Source organism: Emydura macquarii, unplaced genomic scaffold, assembly GCF_026122565.2.
Source record: "Emydura macquarii macquarii isolate MOO-44397 ecotype Brisbane River unplaced genomic scaffold, CSIRO-AGI_Emac_v2 contig_2457, whole genome shotgun sequence".
Taxonomy (NCBI): Eukaryota; Metazoa; Chordata; order Testudines; family Chelidae; genus Emydura; species Emydura macquarii.
In genome coordinates, this window is record NW_027132594.1 from 3981572 (window position 1) to 3996995 (window position 15424).

At 38.1% G+C, this 15424-nt stretch overlaps 2 protein-coding genes across 6 annotated transcripts in view; one reads left to right on the forward strand and one right to left on the reverse strand.

Annotated features, from left to right (window-relative positions):
• Positions 1-14323, forward strand: CEBPZOS (CEBPZ opposite strand). Of its 5 annotated transcripts, none has more exons than XM_067562686.1 (5): positions 1-143; positions 878-993; positions 3724-3768; positions 4025-4109; positions 13234-14323. In XM_067562686.1, the coding sequence occupies exons 2-4, from the start codon at positions 891-893 to the stop codon at positions 4105-4107; spliced, it is 231 nt and encodes a 76-aa protein (XP_067418787.1). In that variant the 5' UTR covers positions 1-143; positions 878-890; the 3' UTR covers positions 4108-4109; positions 13234-14323. The 5 variants fall into 5 exon arrangements, with proteins under 5 accessions (XP_067418787.1, XP_067418783.1, XP_067418785.1 ...); XM_067562682.1 differs by lacking the exon at positions 13234-14323 and adding an exon at positions 4189-4438; XM_067562684.1 differs by lacking the exon at positions 13234-14323 and adding an exon at positions 4249-4438.
• CEBPZ (CCAAT enhancer binding protein zeta) overlaps positions 4006-15424 on the reverse strand; it is a 25991-nt gene continuing 14572 nt past the window's right edge. The window contains exons 9-16 of the mRNA XM_067562680.1: positions 14375-14441; positions 12659-12759; positions 11440-11500; positions 10084-10289; positions 8369-8452; positions 5450-5517; positions 5264-5345; positions 4006-4289 (exon numbers count right to left, since the gene is read on the reverse strand). Coding sequence (XP_067418781.1) covers positions 4150-4289; positions 5264-5345; positions 5450-5517; positions 8369-8452; positions 10084-10289; positions 11440-11500; positions 12659-12759; positions 14375-14441 — 809 coding nt within the window. The 3' untranslated portion in view covers positions 4006-4149. The remainder of the gene's footprint in view (positions 4290-5263; positions 5346-5449; positions 5518-8368; positions 8453-10083; positions 10290-11439; positions 11501-12658; positions 12760-14374; positions 14442-15424) is intronic.

Here is a 15424-nt window from a genome sequence, read left to right on the forward strand (position 1 = left end):
GGGTGTACGTTCCCTCCTGTGTACGTCGCACGTTGGGCGCAAAGCCACACCGCGCCTGCGCTGGAGCGCGAGTCCCGCCTCTTGCTCTGCCTCCTCCAAAAAGAACTTAGAACGGGCGACGTCTGAGTGCCCGGCGTGACGAGGTGAGGAGAGCCGCGCGTGCAGGCGCGCGCTGTTTGCTGCTGGGGAGGCCGCCGTCTCGCGGCGCTATGTCCAGTGAGGTGGGGGCTGGTTGCCGGGCGGGTGTCTCGGGGCTGCTGCAGCACGTGTTCGGCGGCGGCGGACTGACCGCCCTGTCCTTGGTTGCGTGATGACGCGGAAACAATCTCTCTCTCGTCTCTGCCCGCTGCTTCCGGGTCACGTGCTCTGTGGGAGCGAGTCGGGCCCGGCCGAGTGGAAGGGGGCGAGGCCGGGGTAACTTTGCGGGGGGGCGGGGCTCAGCGTTGCCTCTTCTCTTCCCCCCTCCCGCCCAGATAAACGTCGATCTTTGTGTGGAGCTATGCGGCCATGCACCGCTCCTGTGAAGCTGTGCTTGAAACGTATCGAAAGGGGGATCTAGACAAGTAAAAACCACTGGGGGTTTAGGTAATATGCGACATGCGCGTTGTAGGGCCTGACCCAGCACCCGCCGAGGAGCTCTCTAGACCTCGGTGGATATTGGATTCATCCCCTCGTCTATAGTCTAGGCCCTCCACACCTGCCGTACTCTGATTAAATGTCTTCACCTTGAGTCCAGCACCTAAGAATAAGCAGAAGTTCTGTAAGATAGCTTTATTATAACTTTAGTTTTAGTTCAGGAATGAAAATGTTGGCATCTTTACTATTTACTGTTTCCTAAGTAAGATGTTTATTCACGTCTGTTTTAAAAAAAAAACAGGATAGGTCTTTCCATGGACCCTGTTACAAGAAAGCTCTTCAAAGGAGTTTTACTTTTGGAAATGGCTGGGTTAGCTGGAGCATATTTACTATTTTACCGAATGGACACAAGTCAAGGTAATAGAGTGGTTTTAGAAATGACTAATGATAATGGCTACCAATGATTCTTTTAATAAAAGTGAAAAGAGTGGATATGTAGCAGAATATTGATTCCCTAAATTAAAAATCTATTCACACCAGTACATAGTGTTTCTCTACTCTAATTTTCCTGTTTTTTCTCCTGCTTTCTATAAACAGAATAGCTTTGAAGAAACAAACTCTACATGTATTGGGGAGCAGGGAGATTGTTCTTAGAGAACAGATAATTTACTGGGATGTGTCCCAAGAACTTAGACTAATAGTAAATGACAAATTTAGTAGGAGGTTCCATATGCTGATGTGGTGGGAGGAAGGTGGTTGATAGAGGAATAGAACCATCATGAAATAACTTCTATTTCAGCAGTGTGTGTGTTAACTTTGCTAATCAGATCTCATCTGTTGTGGAATTACCTGCTCCTTAAGACACCGTACTCTAAGGACAAGTTTCAAGTAGGAAAAATTCATCTAAGCATTTGTTGCTGGAAAAAAAGTTATCTATTAGATTACTTCTGAGGGAATTCTGTGCCAAAAAACATAATTCTATAGTATTTTAAAATTCTGAAAATTTTATGTCAAATGAATGTGGGGGCTGGAGCATAGCAGTGAGCACAGGCCACTGGCTGCATGGAGGTGGGATATCACATTGCGGCACTCCCCACCCCACTTCCCAGGACACAGACTCTGGGGTGAGGACCCTAACACATTGCAAGGGCCTGGCCTCATCCTCCCCAGAAACACCTCAGGGCCCTGCAACTCTGGCTCCAAGCATGGGCAGGCAAGCTCAGCCCAGCGGGATCCAAGTGTGGTGGGGCTTAGGGGAGAGTGATTCAGGTGTGGGTTGAGAAGGTTGTGTGGATGAGTGGCTCAGTGTGGCGGGGGGTCTTAGTGCAAGGGGTTACATGTGCGGAGGCAAGGGAGGTCCAGGTGAAGGTAGTTGGGGCTCAGAAGGGGGGGGGGGTCTGGGTGCTGGGGACTCAGTGGGGGGTGGTTTGGGTGCAAGGCCGAGGTCCGGATGCAGAGGGGTGAGGCTTGATGGGGTGGGGGTTCAGAGGTGTGGGGGATTCTCAGCAGGGAGTTCTGGAGGCACAGGGGTTGGTGGATGGAGGGGCAGCTTCCCCTACACTGACCCCTGCTGAAGAGCAGTTGGGGTGTGGGGGGGATGTGGAACTTCCTGCGGTTGGGGGAAGTTTCTGGGGGTGGGTCTGACCCAGCCCTGGCTGCTCTGCAGGGAAAGAGTCCCATCCTCCCCAATCCAGGTAGGACTAGCAGCTGAGTCCCATACAGCGTAGGAGCTACCCATGGGAGCATCCCCAGGCCCTTTCTCCCCCATGGTGATTTACCTCTCTGCCTGCTGCTGCGGGTGCCTGAAATGACATGCTTGTGCTGCTGTGGAGTGGCGTGGCGCTTGACCGCTCTTGTGACTTCTCTGTCAAAGTCATTTTTCTGTGGGGGAGCAAAGAAATCTGCAGGGGCCATGAATTGTGTGCACACACTGGTGCAGGAGTGATCTATAGCACAATGTAGAGACTAAATTACTGCCTGGAGAAAACTTGCGCTGCCCAGGACAAAGCCCAGCTTACATCAAATAAGCCCTCAAGACCTAGAACGTTAGGCAAATTAGCTGTCAGCTAAGGCTCTTTCATGAGATCCTATTGGGTTTTATACTGACACCCATCACTCTAGTATCTGAGCACCTTCCACATAAAATCAATAGCAAAATTCTAGTTCTATCTAGAGATATTTGTGACTTACGGCACAGCTTCAAGGCAGGTCAGACAGCAAAGATACACTTGTTTTTGTCAAACAGAATGTGAGAGATCTATTGCCATCTGAGTGGCAGTTCCACTCTAGTTCAGAAACGGAGTTATGAAGAACTGAAGAGAAGCTTTGAAAGGAAGGAGGGACTAATCCAGAGAATCACCTTATCCTAGTAAAAAAAACAGGTTGTGGGGAAGCAAGTCTGGCTGATGTAGTAGCCATTGATACAAAGTTTTGGGTGTGTAGTTTTAAGGGATAACATGGGCTCAAATTTGTTTGCATAGAGGATGGAGATACCATTTTCAGCTTCCAGAATGGAATCGATGAGGCTAATCTGCAGCCAAATAAGGGAAGTTGTCCAGAGGAGCCTGGTTATTAAGAGATGGAGATCTAGCTGAATCCTGTAAGGCAGTGTTTCTCAATTATTGGATTGTGGACTGGTGCATCAGTCCTTGAGATCTCCCTGACAGTTTAGAAAGGCAGCAAGCCAGTCCCTGGTATTAAAGGTTGAGAAACACTGCTCTAAGAGATGGTTAATGCTTGAACTTTTAAATAAACTTGGGGCAAGCTCCTTGACTCTAGATTCCACAACCTACTTGATCTGAGGGAGAATGTCTCTTCTGCAAAAGGAAAAACTTTTCACTGTTAAAGCTTAGGGCCAGTTGCCAGGTGTTCAGAGGGGACCATCAGGCTTTTCTTGCCCATTTCACTGTAGTGGGGGTAGGCTCAAAGTGTTTCAACTTGTTATTAAAAGTAGCTCAATTGTGTTGCTTGACAAACACTGCAAAATATTGAAAAATTAAATTACATTCTACTTAATGGTACCTGTAACTAAAAAAGACCAAGACAAAGCTGCCTTTAGAATACAGAAACATGCACTCTATTGTTCACAACTGTTATGTTTGTTTATTTTTTGGGAAACAGTTGTAATTTTTCTTATTCTCTTATCAGATTTCAGGCATACAATGAGCATGAGAGTGCCATCCATTCTGGGCCGTAAGTTATTTTTTGCCAACTAAAAGAAAACACTTGAGAAACCTCGTGTGTCTTTTTGACAGCGAATTATCTCCTAGTTTTGCATTGTAGCTAAGTTTTTCAGACATGCAGAGGCTGTAAAATGCATGTTTAGCTAGAGACAGTTTTCCTCCTCAGAATTGGATGAATACAAATGAAATACCGTAAAATTAAACCTAGAAATTCAGATACACATAAGAGAAACAGATGACACAGGCCTTTTCTTATATTTTCATAGTTTATTACAAATCCAAAGAATGGGGTGGAGTTCCTGGAATAAAGGAGGAGGACCAACTGAAATGGTTAAGGAACAAAGATTAGAAGTAAGTAAAAATAGAAGCAGTGTAAAACAAAATGTGGGATTCATTTTCTTGACTTCTTGCCTTTGTATTTGTTTTTCAGGCCTTTGTATCTGAACTGTTTTTTCTTCTTGATAATATTTTTCATGTCTCTGTTGTGAAGCCAGTTGTCACGCTCTGCTTCCCACTTCAGCTGTTTGACACCTACCAGGGAATAGGAAGATGACAAATAGGAGGTGGTGGAGGATAATTGATGCATCCTTTGAACGTTGTTTGGAATTTGAATAAATGATGTAAAGGCTAATATCTAGCCCCCAAATTCATAAAATACCAATAAAGTGTGAACTGCTTGATTTTTCATATCAAGAAATTTTTCAATTATGCAAAACTATTATACCAAAATTTTTGGACCTGTGGCAAAGACACTCATTTTAGAATTGCTTTCATATATCCTATGTTATAGTTTGCACTAACGCTGTAAGTAGAAAAACTCAATATTTAGGAAGGGTTCCATCAATTTTTCTTAGATTAGAGACTTGCAAATGATACAAAGAATTGATACAAAGCCTTAATTATATATAGGTTTTGTCTATTTGATTGAAAAGTAGGTATTTTATCTAAGTGGGATTGTATGGATTTAGATTTGTGGGGAAAAACTGTTGCTCCATATTCACCAAAGCCGGGGAGTGGTGGGTATGGCTAAACCTTGGTTACATATAATTTCCCCCAAGGATCCAGTACTTCAGCCTTTATAGAAGCAAAATTCCCATTAGGGAGAAAAGCAAATGACTCTAGAAATTTAAAACAAGTTAAGCTATATAATTTAGTATTAAGTTTTTAATTCAAGTAAAAAAGCTGTACATCATTGTGCAAAATACTTGCAAGTACTGTGACCATGAGAGAGTACAAACAAACCTAGACTAGGATGAGAGTCCTTAAAAACAAGTACAGTTGTATACCAATATAAGGTTACACTGAAGCAGTGGCTCAATCATCTTTCTTTTTGTGGATTTAAATTAAACTTGGTGTGTGTTCCATTTCAGCTGGAAAGGTTTTTTTTAAAAAATAGCTGAGAGAAAATATTGTTTTCTTAATGTTGTCATCAAGGATTGTACAGAGGTACCTATTCAAATACTGTAAGGATATAGTTTATTTATAGAACCTGTGAATGCACTTACTTGCGTTATCTTTGTTAGCCATAGCATTCATACCGATGTTGTCAAACTTGGATCCAACATTTTCATCCAGAAGAGAGCCAAACTTTTAAAGAGAGAAATATTAGTATTTTATTTATGGAACGATATAACCAGACAGAATGTGAGATCAAGCATTTTTTCTTAATTATATATACTAATCAGATTTACCTCTTCTGCAGCAGCAAGCATGCTGGTGTCTTTGAGTTTTCTTTTCTTTTGCTGCTTTGATCCTTCAACTAGAAAAAAGTTATTGAAAGCTCATCATGAGCTAAAATCTACATTATTTTTAGCACCCTCACCACCAGAAATTCATCCTTGAATTTAATAATTGTCCAAAATACCTGGTTTCCATTAGAAATTTCCTAGGAAAAGCATCTATTTAATACATCCAAGTATCTGGAATGGAACTAGAAGATAGAGAAATCCTACCTTGTTTCATTGCAGAAACAGGTATGTCTGAACAGATTGCTTAATAATATATGTATATTGCAGAAGCAACCCAAAGACCCAATGAGGATCAAGGCCCCATTGTGCAAGGTGTTGTACAAACGAAGACCTAGTTTCAGTCCTGTACAGCTTTTAGAATGCTTACAGCTTGAAGGGTCAAGGGAGAGGGCTACAATCCAAAATATGTAATTTTCATATCCATGTCAACACTTTCATTTGATTATAAATACTGATTGTCAGATGTCTCCAGCTGTCCCACAAGCAGTCAGTTGACTGACTTAATCAGTGCTGCAGCAGAAATGGGTCTTGAGGAGAAAATAATCTAGAGCCACTGAGGGAAACGATTCTAATCGCACTGACTAGTACTCAGAAGGATCTGAATACACGAAAAAGTGAGCTGCGGACAGGAGTGGGGGGGGCATTTGTAACAAAAATGCATTAGGAAGTTTAAAATCTAAACAGTTTGAAACTGATTTCCTATTTTTTTATATTAGAGAAGGGATCGCGCGCCAGTATGGTTTTCCTCACAGAAAGGATTGCCTCAGTAAAAGCATACCAGGAGTTTGAAGCAGAGGGAATCACAGAACTTAACAACATACAGTTAGAAAAATTTCAGTCTCATTTAAACTAACACCTACTAATTAAAAAAGATGGCAGACAGCCATGTTCTCCCTATGCCATGGCTAGTGGATCGAGGAGAAAACTTATTTTCCCTTTCTGTTGTTCAAGGTTAAATTTAAGTAATTCACATTGTATAGTTGAGATTATTTTTGCCATACAAAATGATGGGGGTCTAAATTAGCCATTACCCATCAAGAAAAATCTTGGAATCATGATGGATAGTTCTCTGAAAACATTTGTAATCAAAAAGTTCGCAGATGTTAGAACCATTAGTAAAAGAATAAATAAGATAAACTATGACACTATATATAAATCCATGGTATGCCCACATGTTGAATACTGCATGCAGCTCTGGCCACCTCATCTCAAAAAAATATTAGAATAAGTACATAGAAGGGCAGCAACTATGATTAGGAACATGGAACAGCTTCAAATGAAGGAGACTAAAAAGAATGGAAGTGTTCATCTTACAAAAGAGAATGGGGAAGAGCAATATGAGAGAGGTCTATACAATCATGAAAGATGTGGAGAAAATGAATAGGGAAGTATTATTTACCTTTCACCTAACACAAGAACCTGGGGTCACTCAATGAAATTAATAGGCAGCAGGTTTAAAATAAACATAAGGAAGTACTTTTTCACACAGTGCCTACTCATCCCATGGAACTCATTGCCAGGTGATATTGTGAAAGCCAAAAGTATAACCAATTTAAAAAAACAGAATTAGATAGATAAAAGAGTAGAAATATCAACTATGATTTTAGCTCTCACACTTTAAGGGGGTGGAGTCTGTTAATCTTTAACACACACATCCTTTATCCAAAATATTAGGCATCAGAGTTAGTCTGATTAAAAATCCCTTCCCCTCTGATGCTCAGCTTTCACTCTTAGTTCTTGTGATTGTGTTATTTTTCTAGCTTTCCAGTCTAGCACAGTAGACGAAACTTGAATTTCTAATGTATACAACAGATTTTTAAAAAAAAAAAACTTTTTAGGTCATCTTTATACATCAAAGTACTAAAAAGGGTTCAACTTCTTTTTCAGGTTGCTTTTAAGATCTAAAGCAGTGATACTCAGACTTTAGTGGCTCAGAAGCCAAATTAGTGATCAACATTACCCAAAAGAGCCCCAGTAATGTGAATTCATTATTTCATTTACTATAGTACAATATATTCATGTGTCAATGGTATGACAGGAAATACTTAGGTTTTTTTTTTATTTTTTTATATATATATATATATATATATATAGTCTCACAGAAAAATGACTGACTAAGTATTATTTTATCAACTACAATTGCTTAATAATATAGTAAAAGCATATCCTGACTAGTTAATAATTAAACCACACAATGTTCTAATATTGTGTTGCAAAGAGCTGCAAGAGACCTATTAAAGAGCCACTTGCCACTCCCAAGCCTCCGTCTAAGTATCAAAGTATCATTGATTTAAAGCAACAACACATAGCTGCCTGATACTATAGGAACTTTTTTTTCTAGGGGAAGTCGAAAAAACAAAAGTGAAGATACCCCACCAAATTGATTCATTCACTCAATTTCCAAGCCTAAAACTCAATTTGTATCAAATTGGTTGTACAGTTTGTGTTTTGTTTTCATTATCAGCAGCAGGCCATAGCTCTAGAAAAGTCTGAGTTTGAAAGAGTTTGAAAAGTTTGAAAGAATTCTAGGCTATAATACCAAGGGGGGTCAATAGCACAAAGTTGTGCTGCATGTAATGTGTCCAGATACTAAGCAATCTGCTCTACATACATCTGCCAGTGCAACTCACTCCTCACAGCCTCTCACGAGCTGTCTATAATACGCAATTGTAGCAGACTGACTGAATTTGTGGACATGGGTGAGACAAACTCATTTTCACGAAAGTGGAATTTGAACTCATGTTTCCAGAGGAAAATGATCAGTGCACTAGTCCCCTACACCACAAAGCCCTCTGCCACTCTACATGTTTCCCACAATGTATATTTGTTTCTCAAACCTAAAATGCAAATATATTTTCTTACCTTCAAATGATCCTGCAAAATCAATATCTTTTTTTCTCTTGCCTTTCTTACTGACAGGCTTGACCTGATCTTTACTGTTTACATCTATTATCAAAGAAAACCAAATAGGTCACTATAATTTGAACAGTATATACAGTTTTTAGAACATACTAACTACAAACACCAACACGTCCATTAAGAGATATTTGTCCCATTATTCCATTGAAATAGCCCTTAAAAAACATTAAAATCATAACGGACATATTCAAATTTTTAATTTAAAACCACAGAACTAGGGAAATGCCAAGTTAAGTTTCCATGTTAGCTTTAAATGCCTGTTTTGCCTATCACGGCATAGAAGATACATAAATAAAGCACTGATCTCAGCTCCATGAGATATGAAGTCCAATGGAATAAGTTCAAAAGGAACATCGCATTATGTAAAATGTATACATTTGATGAACAGTGTGGTATGTTATTAGGCTTGGAAGGATTAGATTTTTATCCCTAAATGTCAAATATAGATTTCACTGTACCCACAAATCAAAAAAAATATTTCTATCGATAATAATTGAAATTTACAGATAGGCACAGAAAGAAATCTGCTTGAGAACTTAAGAGTTTGATTTAAGGATATTTACTTTGTATATTGGATGTTGACAATTTATGTTTTAATGGTTATAAAGCTTTGACTTTTTGAATCTCAACATCTTGTCATTAGTTATTGTCTCATCACCCATAATTTCCCACAACTGTGAAAATTTAAATCTAAAAAACTGCTCAACCCTTAATTTTGCATAAATGTCAAAAATTAAATAAATAAAAATAACTTTAAAATGAACATCAATATCTGTTGGAAAAAAAATCCATCAAGCTTATATATTATGTAATAGTGTCAATATGAAAGACAGACATTAAAATCTATCTCAATAGGTTACTTCAGTGACTAATCATACTCCCCGACCTCAGCAAGCCAATATTATAAAAACTCCCTTAATCTCATGTTTCTTAAATTTGTAAAATGGTTTCCATGTGTCTCTCTGATAATGTAAATAACTCATGAGGAGGGTAAGTCACAGCTACAAATTCTTAGTATAGAAAAGTAAAATTATTAGGCCCATGAACTGTTGTGCTAAATAAAATTACAGGAGTGACAAGTAGTTACTTTTGAGCCACTAATTTAAAAACATTAACTGGTCTCAAATTAACTAGTGGAAAAATTTAATAAATGTTGATTCAAATCATCCATACCTAAAACTAGAATCTGCCAAACACTGATTAATTTATTATTTTTCCCTTAGTGCCACATAATGGCCATTGGGACGTTATTTGTGTAAAAACCTATTTGTTCATTTGGGGTTTTTTTTTGGAGGATTTTTGTTTTGTTTTTAAAGTGCAGAGAATAATGTATCTAGGTTTGCAAAGTATTTCAGACCAGGTTTTCAAAGCAGTGTGCTTAAAATTAAGCATCTAATTCCATATTTAGGCTCCTAAATAAAAGTGGCTTCATTTTCAGAGGCAATGAGCACCTGCAGCTCACTGCCTTCAATGGGAGCTTCTTGGACAAAGAATAACTTCAGTGGAAGCTGCTGGTAGCTCAGCATCTCTGAAAGCTAGGCCTCTGATTTAGGTCCTTAAACATGGATTTAAAAACCTAATCTATGCAACCAAATTTTAAAAAGTGTTGGGCATACTGTCATTTTATGCTTTGATCCTGGTAATGAATGTTACTTTACCTGGACTGTCATCATCTGATACATCCATAAATGCACCTCCATCTTCATCAATGTCATCTCCAAACTCTTCATCCATACTTCCCAGGGAGACCTCTTCATCATCCATCTCATTAAATTCATCTTCATCATCAGAATCTTCCAAGTCAGCACTGGATTCCTCCCCTCTTTGGCTTTTCTTACCACCCTTGGACTTGTTTTTTATATTACTAAAATACACAGTAATAATAGTCAGCACTTCCAGCCTCCTTAGATATCTATAGATAACATCCATCTTTTTCAAAGCACTGTACTAGTAAGGTTAAGTATCACTACAAAGAATTTAAAAAGTGACCCAAGGCTTAATGAATTGGCACTTACAAAAGATAATATTAAAAATACATCAGACTGAATCTAATACTAGGAATGGTGCTAAAAATCCACCCACTTTAAGAAGGTCTGAAAAGGGTCTTGTGATTAAGCTACTCCTTGACAACAGCTAGACGTGTCATCTTCAGTGTTACATGTGCTAATGGTCCCAGTTCGTTTTCAGAAATCCTTTTCCCACAGGAGATGTTAAGCTGCTTTCAAAAACTCACCCAAAATCTTTAGCAAGCCTATTAAATGGAAAAATGAGGATTTGACCTCGTATAGCATTTTAATGGAATAAAGGAGGGGAACTGACCCATCTTGAAACATTACAAGGTTGTTTATTTCTTTTGGTGAAGGGAATGGGGTGGGGTGGGGGGGGTGGCGGCAGCAAGGAGGTGGTGAGAAAAAAGATGAGTTTGAGAGGGAACAAGATCTGGATCAAAGTTTTTCAAGCTTTATTATAAATTTAAGCTATAATTCTTCCCCCTCCTCCCAAAATAAGTTTCAATTTCTTTAGTGAATTTTAAAACTACATTTCAAACCAAATTGTACATTCATTCATTAATGGTGCCAATGAGTTACTGGGAATTAAGATATGTAATGCTGGACTTCTACCATGGAATTAGTATCCCAGTTTCCAGACTTCATATAGGCTGTATCATCACATATCATTCCAATTTATGTTTACACTCACTAGTATTTTCTGACTCTGAAACTGGACAGTGAAACCAAAGAAGATACTGACTCAGCTTGCTGGATCATTCCATAGTATAAATAAATCAAGTGTCCCACTCTCACGCTTCCTGGGCCAAGTGCCAGTGTCACCACACACAACCGAGGGGAGGTGCAAGAGATAGTGAGACACAGCGTTCAACAGTGACACCTAGTGCAAAATGATACTGAGCAGGGTTGACTTTCTTCAAAAAGTTCTGTCCAGTTATGTGGAATAAAAATCTTTAGTGGAGTAGCACTAAATTAGTACAGAAAGAGCGGAATCAAAAATCTTACCCAGCAAAATCAAGGTCATCCTTGCTAACAGTATCAAAGTAACTATCACCTTCAAATGAGTCTGGAAAAAAAGGGGGGGGGGGAATTTTCTTCATTATTCCAACAGAAAGCCCAGTGAAACATTTTGAATAGACAATGATCATGATACAGTTTATTATTTTGAAGAAGTCATCCATTTTTCAAACATACATTGTTTTCATTTATTGACTCGTCAAGGAAGAACCCCTGTGCAGAGTTTTGTACTTCTATGGAAAACTGGTCAATTACCTAACAAACTATTTAACTGACAGGCTGAGTCACAATGCATTTCATAAAGCAAAAACCATAGCATAGGAAATGTTTTAAAAGATAATTCCTTTGCACTGGGGAAACAGGTTTTGTTTATAAAGTCATCTTAAAATTCATTTTGTCTGTTTTCTGGATAGCGTGCAGAGAAATATACATAAATCTTTCCCCCACCTCTGCATCATATGAGAAAATAGTCCCCTATGATTCAGAGTCTGATCTTGTGACACTCATAACCAAGGTATGCAGAGTACAGGGAGTATTGCAAGGATTGCACATTAGACTCTGGTTTAAGAGTATCCACCACAATCCATTACAGAGAAGCAAAACAACCTTGGACTTCAAAGGCCACTCTATCACTGATGGAGTTTAGGAATATATATCTAAACAAGGGAAGACCCCAACTAAGAACAATGATGTGTCAAAAAAAACTATGACATTTCTGTCTCAAGGAGTTAAAGTCTTCTCCCTATAAATCCTTGATCGAAGATAACTTTTTTTTGCCATCCTAACAATAGGGTGCCTTGGATCCATGCCTCAAAATGTGTGAAGCAAACAGCCTAATATGAGCGGCAGAATGTACATTAAAAAGACCAATGGCAGAACACAAAGAAAAGTTACAGTTATTTTGTTAATTAGGATTAAATTCTCAAAATGTGGGTCCAAGTTGCATAAACAAAATATAAAACTGTAAATTAAAAATGAAAATTGCAATATGCAAAAACAAGCTTAGATTCTGGAGCAGAAACATACACCAAATTTTAAAAAAACAGTCATGTAGTCTCATGCAGCCACTGGCAGAGATGAATAATCACATTACACACAGAGCCCTCGATATAGACAATTAAATCAGTAAAAAATTAGTATGCACAGACTGATCCTTGAGGGACTAAGCACTGAGAGTGCTTTACTTCTATGAAAAATACAGCCTTACCCAGTATTCTTTCAAATTCATCATCATCTACATCTTCCACGCTTTCTTCATCCACTGGAGGTTTTCGTTTTAATTTTTCTTTATCAAGCTTTTTATAAAATCTGAAATATTAAAGAAGTTCTTTGCAATCACACTCACTACATTAATGATGTGTTCTTATGACAATTTTTAACAAAGTCAACATGAATTACATGCATTGTATATAAGTTCTGTCAGCTATCAATTAAGTATTAGTTAATGGTTTCCAATATAAATCGCAATTCAAAGATTTATAGTTCATTTATTTTTCAATTAAAAAGTGTAAAATGCTGTTGTAAGATATAAAGCAGTGAAAATGGCTAGTTAGTGGTTTCAGACATTTCTTTGATCACTATGAAATAAAAAAATGACAGGAACAACACACACATGTTATGCATGATTAAATGAACATTGTCAACTTGAAGTCCGGTTGATTGGAAAAAAAAGTTTAAAAGTAGTTTAAAATACTATGCTTTCCCTATGGGTTCCTCTGCCAGTTTTTGTGGGTTTAGTCTCATTTACCTATTTTTTAAAATATTTCCTTTCCTTTATTGCAGCATGAAAGATCCACACAAAAAAAGAGGGAAAAGTGACTAGATGGGGAGAAAATATGAATTTTACTACACAAAGCATTATCAATAGGACATTAAAGTCAACGAACATACATTCTCTAATCTTTCAGTTATAATAATCTTAGGTGTTACTTATATTTTTTCAGGCAGAAGTGTGATTTTTAGATTGGTGTCCTTTTAATATCAGGATCCCATCTAGGAAAAGCATCTCATGTCAATGAAAACTGCTCACACTTTTGCACTGATGTGAAAATGGTATGGAATAGTGATTTATCAAGAGAGAATACAGCAGATCTCCCATAGTTGTGTTAACAGGAAGGAGCATTCCATTTCCACTTGCTACTATTTAAAATTAAAACAAATACCAAGGAATTAAACCACAAAAGCCAAATTCAGAGTGAACATCAACTTTGTAGTCTCTTAAAGAGACACTGCTAAGTTTAGCCCAAATTTTAGGTTTAGTAAAAACAACTGTTTGCAAAACCTGAGACCCCTAGAAAAGATTCTATGAATTAAGGAAAAAAATCTAATGAAAAAAGTTTTTTTTTAAAAAAAGGCATTCCTCATGCAATGTTTGTAATTCAAGCACTGCAGCACTGTGAGCTTATGATTGTTTCATTTTCAGGTTGACTAAAACAGAAAAAATGGTGAAAAACACAAAAAGTAAACAAACAGCTAGTAGATTTTTTTCAATTATTTCATTTTAATAAGCCAAGTTATTACTAGTACCATAATCAGTAACGTATATTTTAAAATAGGATTAATCAACCTGTTGTGCCTAGGTATTACAGCACACAAGTTATTCATGACCAACCAGTGCTTGCAACCCCATGCTGTTAAATCAACTAAATGAGGTTAGGAGCAGACTATAATTTTGAATGGCTTTCCTAATAATTTTAAGATTATGTTATCACTCTCTTCTAAAATATTTTTGACAACTTTCAACATTCCACACAGAGTAAGGGAAGTTCCATCATTTCATTACATAAATCACAAAATAATCAAAATCCCCACAAGCTTCTCAGTGTAAAAATGTCCAGACAAATGTACAAATTTTAATTGTTTTTCTAAAGAGTTACATTTCAGAAACAAAATTTGTTAAGAATATTAATAAATATTTAATTACCTATGGAAAAACACTTCATCAACCGGGATTTTACTTTCATCTTGGGCAAGAAATTCCTTACTGTTGACTGAAAAAATAAGACCTGACATTATAATTTGCTTTACTAAAGAGGCAAGATTTTATAGCAAGTTGAATATCATTACAACATTTAAAGAAAACACTACAGTAAAATTGTTACCAGACTAAATTTCTGAAATATGGTGTATTCTCAATTTTTTAAAATAAGAACTTCACTATATTTACAATTTGAAATGGTAGAATGTGGGCTAAGAATTCAAGAGCATTAGCCCTCACTATCCCCTGGATCGTTGTTTATCTATGTTACTTAAGGTTAGTAACAACCAAGGATGGGTGTATGTTAAAAAAAATTTGGAGGTGGGATAGTTTTATGGACACCATAGCCTCCCCACTTCTCCCACCACAGGAATGAGCCCTTTTCACCCTCCTTTTATGACCCAAAGCGCTTCAGCAGCTGTTGGGAACAGCACCATAGGCCAGACAGGAGTGGTTGGAACAGGATCAAGTATCCCACACTTCCGAAGTCCAGCACTAATAATGCTGGGGAAAGAAGGGTAAGTATCTGCAACCTCTCCTTTCCACAAGGTACTCAACAGGCAGGGCAAAAATGCTCCCTCCCCCAGAGATGGCAAAAACATCTGTGTGACTGGATTAGGAAGGAGGCCAATGTTGACAAGCACACCTCACTCCCTCCTGCCACAGAACCCCCTCCCAAAAAAAACCATTCAAAGTGAGACCAGGAGAGCCATGTACCATTTCACGACATGCAGAAAAGAGATCCGCTCCCTCTGGTAAAGAGAAATGTCACAGCATCTTAAGCCGGTGTCATAGCCTCAGTAGTGAAGTCAGAGGAGATGACTTTTCAGATGAAAGTGGGTGATGGAAATGGGTTTAAGATAACCAAGATTATAGGGGAAAACAATGCACAAAAGCAACTCTAATAAATGAATTGCTCACAAAGGACATAGTTTTCAATTTGTAGGATGGCCTGATTGCAGTCTTAATTAGCTGTGTTCCAGCACTGGAGCAATG